This window comes from Antennarius striatus, chromosome 12, assembly GCF_040054535.1.
Source record: "Antennarius striatus isolate MH-2024 chromosome 12, ASM4005453v1, whole genome shotgun sequence".
NCBI lineage: Eukaryota > Metazoa > Chordata > Actinopteri > Lophiiformes > Antennariidae > Antennarius > Antennarius striatus.
In genome coordinates this window covers 1,951,289-1,964,237 of record NC_090787.1, presented here as the reverse complement: position 1 = coordinate 1,964,237, position 12,949 = coordinate 1,951,289, and the positions used below count along the sequence as shown (strand labels likewise).

General features: G+C 39.4%; 2 protein-coding genes across 5 annotated transcripts; both read left to right on the top strand.

Annotated features, from left to right (window-relative positions):
• Positions 1–4,088: 4,088 nt before the first annotated feature.
• Positions 4,089–6,607, top strand: cd28 (CD28 molecule). 2 transcript variants are annotated; one of them, XM_068330060.1, is made up of 5 exons: positions 4,089–4,208; positions 4,805–5,010; positions 5,242–5,398; positions 5,511–5,662; positions 6,172–6,607. In XM_068330060.1, the coding sequence occupies exons 1-5, from the start codon at positions 4,154–4,156 to the stop codon at positions 6,271–6,273; spliced, it is 672 nt and encodes a 223-aa protein (XP_068186161.1). In that variant the 5' UTR covers positions 4,089–4,153; the 3' UTR covers positions 6,274–6,607. The 2 variants fall into 2 exon arrangements, with proteins under 2 accessions (XP_068186161.1, XP_068186162.1); XM_068330061.1 differs by lacking the exon at positions 6,172–6,607 and having other exon boundaries at positions 5,534–5,619.
• Positions 6,608–9,347: 2,740 nt separating this feature from the next.
• LOC137605294 (uncharacterized) lies at positions 9,348–12,686 on the top strand. 3 transcript variants are annotated; one of them, XM_068329855.1, is made up of 6 exons: positions 9,348–9,481; positions 9,874–9,994; positions 10,101–10,312; positions 10,816–10,958; positions 11,113–11,197; positions 11,302–12,686. In XM_068329855.1, exons 1-6 carry the CDS (start codon positions 9,394–9,396, stop codon positions 11,574–11,576), a joined length of 924 nt encoding a protein of 307 aa, XP_068185956.1. In that variant the 5' UTR covers positions 9,348–9,393; the 3' UTR covers positions 11,577–12,686. The 3 variants fall into 3 exon arrangements, 2 of the variants coding, with proteins under 2 accessions (XP_068185956.1, XP_068185957.1); XR_011037724.1 differs by having other exon boundaries at positions 10,869–10,958; positions 11,113–12,686; XM_068329856.1 differs by having other exon boundaries at positions 11,113–12,686.
• The last annotated feature ends 263 nt before the right edge of the window (positions 12,687–12,949 follow it).

Genomic DNA, 12,949 nt, shown 5'->3' with positions numbered 1-12,949 from the left:
TAAATACAAAGAAGAACTAAACAGCTGAACACAAAACAACTAAAATTTCTTCACGGGAATGCTTCACTTGAGAAGAAAAGTGTTGTCACTTTCAAATGTTGGTGGTCTTGTGGGTTGTTATACCACCACTTCTGCCACTTCTCTCTGTGTGTGTGTGGGTGTGTGTGTATTGTGCATGCATGTACACTTTTTTTTTTACATATCTGGGTATTCTTGTTGTACAGTTCTCACAGACAGAAGGAAGTGTCCCGTTGCACTTTGCACACACAGAAACTGCCAGGCGTCATAATCAATAGCAACGGACCAGGAGGAAGATGAGAGCGCGAGTCCTGGTGATGCTGATGGTGTGTCTGACAAATGCTGAGATCCCTAGATGCTCTGGTAAGTTGGTGAAGTTACTAGAATTAAAAGTCTTTAAAAGGAAGCTTTTGATATGGAGTATTTTATTTTTTAAATAATTTTTTATTTTATTTTATTTTTAAATTTTTTGACATTAAGAGTTAATGCCATCTAACTAAGTGTCTAAGTGTCTAGGAGAGGTGGCAGTAGTTTCTGACTGGGTTATTCAACAGGATCTTAGATAGTGAGAAGAGATAGTGAATATATTGGTAGAAGGATGCTGAGTTTTGAACTGCCAGGCAGGAGGCCTAGAGGAAGACCAAAGAGGAGGTTTATGGACGTAGTGAAAGAGGACATGAAGGTAGTTGGTGTGAGAGAAGAGGATGAGAAGACAGGGTTAGGGCTACCTCCAGCTCTGTCTCCTGTCTTTTCCTCAGTGACACTGTCTCTAGACCAAACAACATCGCTGGTCTCACCACAGTTTTGTACACCTTTCCTTTCATTTTAGCTGAAACTCTTCTATCACACATCACACCTGACACTTTCCTCCACCCGTTCCATCCTGCCTGGACACGCTTCTTCACCTCTTTTCCACTCTCTCCATTGCTCTGGACTGTTGACCCTAAGTACTTCAAATCCTCCACCTTCTTGATCTCCTCTCCCTGTAACCTCACTCTTCCACTTGGGTCCCTCTCATTCACACACATGTACTCTGTCTTACTGCGGCTAACCTTCATTCCTCTGCTTTCCTGGACAAACCTCCACCTCTCTAGCTTCTCCTCCACCTGTTCCCTGCTCTCACTACAGATCACAATGTCATCTGCAAACATCATAGTCCATGGAGATTCCTGTCTAGCCCCGTCTGTCAGCCTGTCCATCACCATGGCAACAAGAAGGGGCTCAGAGCTGATCCCTGATGCAGTCCCACCTCCACCTTTAACTCCTCTGTCACACCTACACACACCTCACCACCTCCTAGACACTTCAGAATGTAGAAATACTCAATGGAAAATTTTGTGAAGAAAGTTTCACACTTGGTTTCGGATCTACTTAACTTCAAATGTTCCTTTTTTCGTATTGTTTTAAGCATTTTGATCCCATATGCATGTTTCTTTTGTGTTTGACAGTGACGACGAATATAACAGTGGCCAAACTCAGCAAGACGTACATTTCCTGTCCACATTTGATGTCGAACTACTCAGACTTCCATTACGAACTCTTCTTCAACGACCGCAGCATCACCAAAATAAACCTTAGTCAGGTCAGATATTGTGTGTGTGTGTGTGTGTGTGTGTGTGTGTGTGTGTGTGCTTATTTGTTTTGATCGTCTTCATATATATGACATGTATATATGACATATTCAGTAACATGTTGGCCACTGACATTACAGCTTTTAACTGCTGTTACGTAAAGTGAATATTTAAAAAAAATCTTATTTCATATAAAAACTGCAAGCAATTTTTGTTACGGAACATATTTTACACAAAGCAGTAACTAGTGACTAAGAGCTTTTTCAGAGATGTCCTCGGGTGTTCCTGACATCATGGTGAGAATACGATGGCCGTGTCCCTCTGTGTCTCTCATCACACAGAATTTGAATTCTGCAAAGGAACTGTTTTCTGGTCAGTTTGAAGTCACGGTTCATGATAGTGGAAAGTACATCTGCAAGAATCTTGCGTATTATCCTCCAGATCCAAAGTCAGTCCAGTGTCACGCCACTGAAGTCATAGTGGGAGGTAAGATGCCAGTTAAAACCCTCAATTATATAATTTCATATTTAAATGATAAATACAGTAAAATATAATCTATAAATTGTTCTGGTAGATTCAGAGTCTTTACCAACAACCAATGGAACTAATCTAGCATCCAGTCAGAGCTGCCCAGACACGTCTGTGCTCATTCCAGAAGAGGTGATGTGGGTGGGATCTGCAATTTTATTGGTCTACAGCCTGTCAATCACGTGTTTTACCATCGCTGTTTGGGTAAGAATGAATACAGTGATTGACTTCATTCTGTCCCGCACATGAGATGACAACTGTTGGTGCTATAAGTAAAGTATTTTCTCCTCGTCTTTGTGTTGTGGTCATCAGAGGAAGATGAAGAAGTATGAGGAAGACACAATCGTGTACGTCAACACCAAACTTAGAGAGCACATAAGGCACCACAAAGCCTGACGAAAGCAGAAGAAAAGCAACAGGAACAAGTCAGCAATGTCCAGTGCATGTAGTACAACTGTCTGGAGAATGTGCAGAACTTTTTCTTCAATATACTTTTTAAATGGCAGAATGATAAAAAAACATGCAATAATGTGGCTTTTTAATGTGGCATGCTAGATTAGATTAGAGTGTATTCTGAATTATTTCCCCATTCATAATGGTTATTATCACTTAAAACGGACAACAAATATTTTATCTCATGCCCACAAATGCTTTAGCTTGTTGATGTCTGCATAGACATGATAGGCTTATAGGCAAAGGCTTATGTTGCTATGACAACTGACATGATGAAAATAAAACTTAATAAACTCAGTTATTTCTATCTGATGTCCCTGTGTGTATCTATAAAAGGCCTTAAAGTGTTGGTTTGCTCACTCAGAGAACAAAGGTTACAGCATAACCCACTGTCCAGTCTTAGTTATTATAATGTCGTCATCTCTTCATACTTCGTAACTACATTTTTATTTTTTTTAAATTAGAAACTACAGAGTCTACACCAAGCTTTGCTTCATGAAATGAATTTTCCAGCCATGCAGGTTTCCTGACTGCTTTTGTTCACATCTTTGCACGTCATTCTAAACCATAACTGAAACAATCACATCAGAACAAAAAATCTGTTTCCCAGACGACGTAAGACTCAGTGCTGACAGTCAGCTCTGAGAGAAAGACTGCACCTCACAGAGTTTCCAAGCAAAACAGACGTGACGTCAGAATGTAATGTTGTATCAACATGTGTAATATCTGTCAGGGTCTGAACATGGAGGTGCTAGAATTAACCGTTTCCACTGTTTGCAAAAATATCTTGATATATCAAGCATGAGAGAATGATGAACCAAAAAAATGACTAAAGTTCTAAGTTCAAAATTCAACAAAACGTGTTGTACTTTCAGTTTGACATGAGCTGTTTCCCTGTCACTCCCAAAATGTCAGCTTTACACTATGAATGACAACATAGTTTTCCTGAATTCACAGGATATTTCAGGAGGAACGGTAAGTCACATAATCAGGAAAATAAACTGATGAAGTTGTGCTGTGTGTTCAAAACTTTTATAATTAATGAAAAGGAATCTAAATGTAAATTTTTAAAAAAACACAAATTAGTCTTTTGAGCATCAGTATATTTCTACACATGTCGACTAAATCAACTTATCTGTGGATATTGTGGAGCAAATGATTCCTGTCAAAATTATTTAAACATCTAATTTGAGCAAATGGTCAATTTTATTAAGCTCAAGTTTTTCAATTAATAACTTCTCCTTTATTCTGACTCTTTTATACATAACAAGACTATATCATGTATGAAAATGTATGAAAATCAACAAAAACACACAGCAGAAAGTGCTGACTCTTAACTGTTTTCTTAAAATTGTCGAATTTGGTTCTTGTTGGGTTTCCTACAGCAGAAATCTTGCCATCTTTACCGGCAAAACTCAATCATCATTTCCTGTGCTGCTGCACAGTTTCCATGACAGTGAAGGGAAACAAAGGACTATAAAGTAGAGGTTCATAGTTTTTTCTGTATTTTGGTCAAATCTGCTCGTTGAGAGGGTGTGGACTCAGACTGTCAAAGACATTGTAGGACGCTGCTGGCTCATTGCATGATGGGATGGATTGTCCTGGCGTTCCTCAGCTTTGGCCTGCCTGTGTGGAGCGGTGAGTTTATAGTGATGCTGATGGGATGGTTATAATGTCCAGGTCAGATACTGATAACACCTTTTATTCAGGTTTGTTTATCAAATAGTCTAACTCATTCACTCTGATATCAGACTGTATTTGTAGCTTATTTTAGCAATTCAAATTTTAATTTTTAGTAATTTTAGTGGTCAGTTACCATTAATGTGAAATTCACGTGTCTGAATGTGATTTTTAATAATTTAAAAATGCAGACTTTTAAGTTTTTAGCATTTTTTTGTAATGACCTGAACTTTGCTCAGGGAGAAATTGTCGTACTTCTTAAACAATAAATATAAGATGAAGTGTCAACAGCAGAACCTGGTTAACAATGAATTGGATCACATTTCACATAATTCAAATTTTAGATTTCATTTTCATTTTCCATCCATCAGTGTCTTTACCACTGGGAGCTGAGTTCAAGTCTAGATGCTGTTCTATAGTCTTGCCTGCATTGACCTCGTCCTTTGGAGTCAGTACACAGCCATATATATACATATAAGGCAGGACACAAAAATGTAACACAAAATTTTCCATTTTGAAACCTTTCACCCCCAACCTTCCACTTTTTCTACCAGAAATGAACGTGATCCAGCCTTATAAAGCAGTGAGCAGCGGTGGCGCAGTACAAGTCCAGTGCTTCATCCAACCCCCACTCTCCTACACCAGCTCTGCGAAGGTGCGTGTGTCTTTGCTCAAAGGCATCCATGGCACCCACAGAGTCTGCTCATCCACCCTCACCTCCACAGAGCAGAGAGAGATGGGTGGGGCGAAAGAGGGGAAGGTAAGTGGATGGATGGATGGATGGATGGACAGACATTGAATGAATCTGCAATATATTCATAAAAGTTTGATCATCCAATTAATTATTTTTCATCATATTGGCAAAACATTAAAAAAAGGCCCAAATTGAGAATTTGGTTGAACTTGAAATAGTGATCCAGAACATAAATATGGAATTAAATGTCATGACGCAACAAAACCTGTTTCAAACAGCTTCTTTTCTGTGTTTTAGGTGCAGTGCTCTGGTCAGATGAGAGGGGGCGCTGTAGAGTTGACAGTGTTGGGCCTGAAAGCTACTGACACAGACATCTACATCTGTGAGGTAGAAGTCTTGTGCCCACCACCATACCTCCAACTAACTGGAAATGGCACACTCATTCATGTCTTAGGTGAGATGCTCACTTGTTGACACCATCATCATCCCCCTGAAGACAAACTTCAAATCCCAAACATGTCCGTCCTACATGATCGTCTTTCTTCATCCATTTGATTTGTCCACAGACAACTCTGACTGTCCCACACAGGAGGCTAGACACCCCAGCAATGAAGAACAGTATGATGAGACCAATGAAAAGGTGGAACAAGTCAACATTCCTGTGATTGTACTAGCGATCTTGAACATGATTGTCCTCATCTTCATTATGTGCTTCCAGGTTAGTGGATTTTATTTAATTTTTTTATTCATGATTAATTATGTTTCTCTGAATCCTAGTGGAATGATGGGGTATAAATCAGAGATGCTAAAGAGATATATGGGATGTTGCAGTCTTTGACTGCCTTGGTTCTAGTTCCACTTTGGTTATATATTCCATCTACTTGGTTCCAATCTTCTTTTTTTATAAAATGCAAAGCGTTAGTGTTGACACTATCTAAAGCAAAAGTAAAAATAATTTCTGCATTTCCTATTCAGTAATTGGCTAAAGATATTAAAGGTTAAGCCATGCAGCATAAATTAACTTCTTATCTAGACTAGCTTGAAGGAGGCCACTTCCGTAACATTAAAAATTCACTCCCACCTTTAGAGGAGTCCTGCTTTGTACTAGATAATTCTCTCTTATATTTCAGGATTATTGAAAGTGTCTTTTTTCTTTGCCTGAGAACCAAATAGAAGGCTGTTATGATCTGTTTTTTTGCATTAAAAAATGTCTCTCCCTTTATACAGGTTGCCCAGCATAATAATAGGAGAGTGGATATCATCAGACCTGTGCCTGGCGCGCCCCACAAAGTGGATGCTGTTCCGTTTTCATGGGAAAAGGTAGCTTAAAAAAGCCAAAATGATCAGTGTGCGTCCATCTCACGCACATCAGGCGTCTTCTTGGTTGGTTCGATTGGAGGATTAGAGGAATACTTTTGGTTTTTTTTGCTACAGAAAAGAACATAATTGTCATTTTAGTGTCTGTGTACTTTATACTTATTAAGTATAAAATAATGTTTACATTGTTGTGAAAAAAGGTGTATAAAAAGCTAAAACTTTTGAGGTGGTCTCACTTCTGGATCTTTATATTGCAACCGGCAGCTTTGACTTGACTAAATAATCCATCTAATGCAATGCTTTAGCCAGATAAATAAAATGTTAATAAAAGTACTGACAGCCACTACTTTTATATATTATTGGTATTGCAATTTCAACTTATTACTCATGTTTCATATATTTCCTGTGTTCAATGTAAAATAGAATCTTTTTAGCTTCATTGGTCCAGTTGTTTCCCCCCTCTGCTCTAAGACAGACAGCAAGTAGTCAAACACACACACACACACACACACACACACACACACACACACACACACACACACACACACACACACACACACACACACACACACACACACACACACACACACACACACAGAATACTAACCACTCCCCAACACCACACGTACCCAGAAACACAAACCACACTCACACTCAGAAGAATTTACAAGAAAAAAAAAATCAGAATTCAAAGGAAAACAAGATGGTTTCCCTTTGAGGCACCAGGTGACAGCAGCTTTCATAAAAGCTGAAAATGTTCCTTTGCCTTCAGACTGTCTGTGTACATACTGTATATCACACAGGAGCCATTAGACATGTTTGGCATGTCGTAATTACATTCAGATGAGTTGGTTGAGCTGATCACACACTCCAAACTCTATTGTTCTGTCAATAAATGGCCAAAGTGCAACAAAAGATCACCCTTTCATAGTAAAACCTTTGTTATAGGTCTAAATCAAACCAGGTTCAGGACTACAGGAGCTTCGGTTTATATATGGAGGACAAATTCTATCTGGGACCCTAGTCAGGACTAAGTACCTCATTGTCTGGTTCTGCCATCAAAACCATGATGTGCTAGCACACTCTTTAAGGCCGCGCTCAAAAATGTAGGTGATTCAACCCTGGAAATGATTTTCATATTTAAGATGACTCATAGGTGAGGGGAGGATATCGTCAAAGTTCAACAAGGTGGTAAAATTATCAAAGGTCAGTTTTTAACAGACAAAGAATAACATTCTTCAGTTTGCAATAGAGAAAAAAGAATAATAATGGAGAAACAGAATATAGAACAAAGATGGTGGGTTCAAGCAAATGTATCCTGGTTGTTGCAGGCAGCTCTTCACCTCTGCTATAGGATTGGTGGAAGTGGTGAATGTTTGGGGTACCACTATTTCATTTCCATCTTAACTGAAGCTGTTGTTATAATTCAAATGTCTGTCTTGTCAGCGGTGCATTTACCAACCACTTCCTTGAATGTGTTGATGACAGACTCGACACCTTCTTCACCACAAATGGAGGGTATGTAGTTGACTGTTATTAAAATCCAGGAGACATGACTGACACAGAGACAGCAGACAGTAAGCACCAGTCAGAGCCCAGTGTTGTTCACGCTTCTGATGCGTCACTGTTCTGAAAGTTTTAAACACCTACAACATCATTAACAACAGCCGCATCGGCAATGAGGTGGAGTAGGTGACAGCTTGGTGCAAAACACAAAAGTTTATTCTCAGCACAAAATAAACCAAAGAGATGATCATGAAAAAAGAGCTAAATGCACAAAGTCCTGACACAGAACCCCCCAGTGATAACAGGGCCTCCAACTCCTCTGCAGGAGAACGGAGTCCTGGCCTCAGGAGCTGACGCGCCATGGAATTGTGGAGCGGTTGCCTGGTTTCCCTGACACATAGTTCTATGCAACCGCCATTGCGTTTGCTCTATTTCTATTATTGCACTCCTGTTAAAAGCATTGGAATTGGACAACTGAAAGTGATCTCCAAATCCCCGAACAGATATCACCTGACTGGACATAAACTCTGTGAATGGTCAGAAATAGCTTTGAGGTATGTCATCCTCTGCCTTGGATTAATAAAAGCGACACACCACTTGTTATTATGAGTCATAGTAATAAGTCTTTACGAGTGCGGGGGCCACTCCTAAGGACTTTTTATAGCCTCAGCTATTTGTCATGGGGTGGTCTGCTGGGGCAGCAGCATCACTGCGGCTGACAGGAAGAGACTGGACAGGCTGATTAGGAGGGCGGGTTCTGTCCTAGGATGCTCCCTGGACTCTGTGGAGGTGGTGGTGGAGATGATGATGAAGAACAACTCACACCCTCTGCAGGGCACACTGCAGAGGGTGTGCCCCCCCCCCCCGCTGCCACGATTGCACAAATTTCCCCACTGTGGGACAATAAAGGATTATTATTATTATCTTATCAAGTGGAAAAAGCTGCTCCCACAAGGGAAGAACTGAATCACCCGACAAAAAGGGAAGACTTCTGAAGAAGCAGAGGAAAATACAATTTTTTTGAACTGCAGAGTGTGAGAGCCTGGAGTGGAAAACATTTCAATACACTGAAGTGGAATATGATAATTACTTCAACAGCATCAATAATACCTGCTGTTCCCACACAGATGAACGGAACGGTTAACCCAGAATGTAAAATATCAATTATTCACTCTAACAGCAGAAGTGTTTACACCAGGTTCCTTCATACTGCATGTTATGTTGTACACTTGATATTTATTCATAATAAAATCCCATTATCCATATATTTCTAAAAGAATTTGTTCCCTTAATGTAAATTCTGAAGGTTTTCACAGACTGAATCAAAGCACTGAATTGAGCTCGACAGGAAATGGTGTGATTTACTTATCTGTTCTGTCTGTTCAAAAACAAGCTGACCCAAAACCATTAAAAAAAAACAAGAAATGGTTGAATATCAAATCTAAACAGCAAAATGAAACAGTGACACAAACTGCAGGTTTTTCAAAGATAGAGGCACCATAGACGCAAAGATTTTGATTCGATCAGTATCAAGTCAGACCTTTCTTCCTGTTTGACACACACTCTACGATCAGATTGAGCCGTCATGCTGGTTGTCGCTGTCTGTGGTTCACTTTAACACAGAGCATGAGAAATAACAGAACCGAGATGACTGCTTCTTTCGTCTGTGTCTTCATCTTAAACTATCTGAGCTTCATCTTTCGGCCAGCATATGGTAGGAATAGTTTGCTATTCATTACTAAGAATTTATTATTATATATGTGTTATTAAAAAAACCCCAGTAGAACCAATATAATCCACAAGTACTGTATATTGCTCTATATGCTCTTTGCTTATGCTTGTTCTGTTTCCAGTCTACATTCTGCCCAAATTTCATGTTACAAATACATTCACAGATGTATTTATGGGACAAAGTCAGTCTACTAACCTTTTCACATTGTTTAAGAAAATGAACGTTTAAAAAGTTGAACTCCCTTTTGATTTGACTGCTTGCAAAAAATGAAAACAACAACAACAACAACAACAATGAAAAACAACACATGAATTACTAATTATGAATTAATGATGCATGTGCTTAATATGTAAAGTTTGCTTTTCGTTTGCGAGGCTTTGAAGTGATTCAGCCACGTAATCGGATGGTCAACTCGGATAGGTCGGCCTCCATCAGCTGTGAACACACGGCAAACGGCGCCTCTGTTAAAGACGTCCAACTCATCGGCATGCCATTGTGCGTCTAAGAATACAGTTATTCCTTCACTTTATCAATATATAAATTAAAACGAAGTAAAGTCAACTTCTTGGTAGGAGATCTCTGTGTCATTGTTCACCATCAGGACAGGAAATAGTGGACGGACATTGCTCTGCCAGAAGGGAATGAACCGCTGTGAGAACATTATCATGCACCAAGAGAACCCCAAGAAGTTCCTGTTCATTATACTCAACGTTGATCTGGAGGCCAAGAACATGAAATACGAGTGTGAGTTCACGGTGCAAATAAATGATCTAGATTACACCGAGACGGGAACCCCCACCCTGCTGCTTCTGGGTAAGTTCAGATCTAACGTGTTTAAATGAGTACGAATCAGTGGAGTAAATAAACCTGATAGAAACTACTTTCAGATCCTCCTGGTGGTTAAAACTGATCAAATTATTAAACTTTCTCTCTGCTTTTTTTTAAAAAAAGGGGCTGCCCGCCACTCTACCTCCCATTGCATGCCTACAGACCCCCCTGTGTGTGGTTGCGTGTATTACAGGGGCCTGTACATATAGTATGCATGCGTGTGATTGACTAGTAGAGTAGAGTGTGCATTCTGAATTCCCCTTCGGGGATTATAACAGTATATAAAACAAAACAAATAATACGAATAATAATGTGTTTGGTTCAAGAATAAATGCACCAAACGGAGGCAACACAAGGGAGAGATAGGGTTAAATGATTGACTTATTTTATGTTTTCATGCTCCATTGTTGATATTTTCATATTTTGTAACAAATGCTATTAATACCTCAACTATTAAAGTGACAAAATTAGATCAAATGTTTTCTTAGGTCAAACAGACACAGTTTGTGGACATTCTCCTGCTCCTCCTCCTCCTCCTCAGTCTCTTGACATCACATGGATTATGATTGGTTTGCTGGCTCTGATGTTTCTGTACTGCTGCGCAATCACCTACTTTTACGTCACACTAAAGGTGAATAACAGTGTGTTTTAATAACTACTCATTCTCACTTTAAAATCTGAGGTGCTTGAACTCTGCAGCAATGCCAGAGGATTGATTTCACTCCCTCAGCTTCATATGAAGGAAGGAAACCTAAAGACATGTTCTCTTGTGTTCTGTGTTTCAGCTGAGAAGCAGAACTCCAGAGGACTCCACCTATGTTGTAATGAGAAAAGCTCCTTTGTCAAGAAATTCATCTGTTGACATTTACTGTGGGTAGCTGGAATCTTTTCCACCAGTTGAATCATTTTGAACGTAAATGAAATAGAACATCGATGCAGGAAATTCAGACACTGCTTTCTTTTTTTTTCTGCAGCTGTTACCACTCTTTCACATTTCCCCTATAACTTTTGTATTACTAATGATGAACAGCAGGGGGAGACAAAGACCATGTGGATGAATCATGTTGTACAGCATGCTCTAACTGTGCAACATGCATGCACACCTATGCACCAGTTATATGCAGCCCCTATGAGTTCAGTAAATACGCATATGTACAATTCATCACTACCGATTATAATCTTTAAGCAATGTTGCCCATGTAACCTGTGTTCTCATCTGAACAATCTTTATATCCTGTCAGTGTTTTAAGGTTAGTCTGACATTGTTTTTCATGACGTAAAAGGTAATTACAACCACAAAATAACATTTTTTTTTAGCTTGGTGCTAGCGCCCTGTGTTTCCTGTTCAGAAATTGATAAAATAAACAGAATTTACTTCAACCACTAGTTTGTGGTGATTAAACTTCAAGTAGCAATGATCTTAGGCCCCAACAACATACATGACATGAAGCAAAAATGAATCAATTTTAAATATCAGTAAGCAGGGAGGGAACACATGCATAATGTATGCTGTTGTTGTTAATGTTTGTCTTTTTGTTTTCAGAATGAGTGGAGTGACCTTAGGAAAAGGGAAGATGTGAATAGATTCTGAGACCTGAGACCTAAGGCTATAAAAATAACTTTATGTGCAGTTCAGCTTCAGAGAATGCGCATTTTAAAATATTCTCTATATTATTATTTGTATATGTTGTGATAAAAATACTACTTTTGTTCAACATTCGCTCATCCAACATTAAGGTCATTGAGTGTCTCTCCTCAGAGTTTGCATCATGTGTTGTTGAGTGGATTGTGTTTACCTTGGAGCGTCGATGTTTTTCTTAACACCTTTGATTGGAGGAATCCCTTTGAGGTTCAAGTCTGCAGTCGTCTGACGTAAACACGTGAATCTTCTCATTGGTGAAAATGTGTGTGTGTGTGTGTGTGTGTGTGTGCACGCGCAAGAGAACGAGACACAGACAGGATAACAAGTTTTTTCTTTTTTCGATCTGCTGTGACCTTCCGGTAGAGGTCACAGCCCGTCTCACCATCATTCTGTCCTCTGCATCTTCCCCTCATCGTACCAACTGTTTGGCCTCCCCGCTTTTCTCCTGTTGCCACCCTCAGCATCCTTCTCTCTGTGTATCCTCCTGGTCACATGTCCAAACCAACAGTGTCACCTCTCTGACTTTGTCTCCAAACCATCCCACCTGTCCTGTTGCTTTCATGTATTTGTCACAGCATGGCCTTAGAAAGAGACATAACTGATATATTTAACCATGATACTCAAGTGCTCTAATCCTTAAAACCAGGATGACACGTTAAGGGTTGGTACAGGCTTCAGTAACTGTGACTCACTGTTTTGTAAAAATGTAGTCCTGCAAATAATTCCCCTTTTCAGTAAAGATATTTGCAATTTGATGAATGTTGTCTCCTATAACTATAACACAGAGGAGGGTTAGGATTAGGGTCAAATACTAAAAACTAGGAGGCCTGATCCAGATGAGATATCTATACTCTCCACACTGTCTAACACTGTCTAAAGCAATGGTTCCCTCTTTAGTATAGGAGAACATTTATGTGGGACTGTCATAGAAGTAATGACTTCTAATGTAATCCAGTCTCATGTATTGTAATCTAATCTAA

Bases quoted from the DNA above. Each gene is read 5' to 3' on its own strand.
- cd28 (XM_068330060.1), top strand. From the start codon at position 4,154: ATGATGGGATGGATTGTCCTGGCGTTCCTCAGCTTTGGCCTGCCTGTG. The intron at 5,399-5,510 runs GTGAGATGCTCA...ATTTGTCCACAG, and splicing joins CACACTCATTCATGTCTTAG to ACAACTCTGACTGTCCCACA. The intron at 5,663-6,171 runs GTTAGTGGATTT...CCCTTTATACAG, and splicing joins TCTTCATTATGTGCTTCCAG to GTTGCCCAGCATAATAATAG.
- LOC137605294 (XM_068329855.1), top strand. From the start codon at position 9,394: ATGAGAAATAACAGAACCGAGATGACTGCTTCTTTCGTCTGTGTCTTC. The intron at 10,313-10,815 runs GTAAGTTCAGAT...ATGTTTTCTTAG, and splicing joins CCCCACCCTGCTGCTTCTGG to GTCAAACAGACACAGTTTGT. The intron at 10,959-11,112 runs GTGAATAACAGT...TCTGTGTTTCAG, and splicing joins ACTTTTACGTCACACTAAAG to CTGAGAAGCAGAACTCCAGA.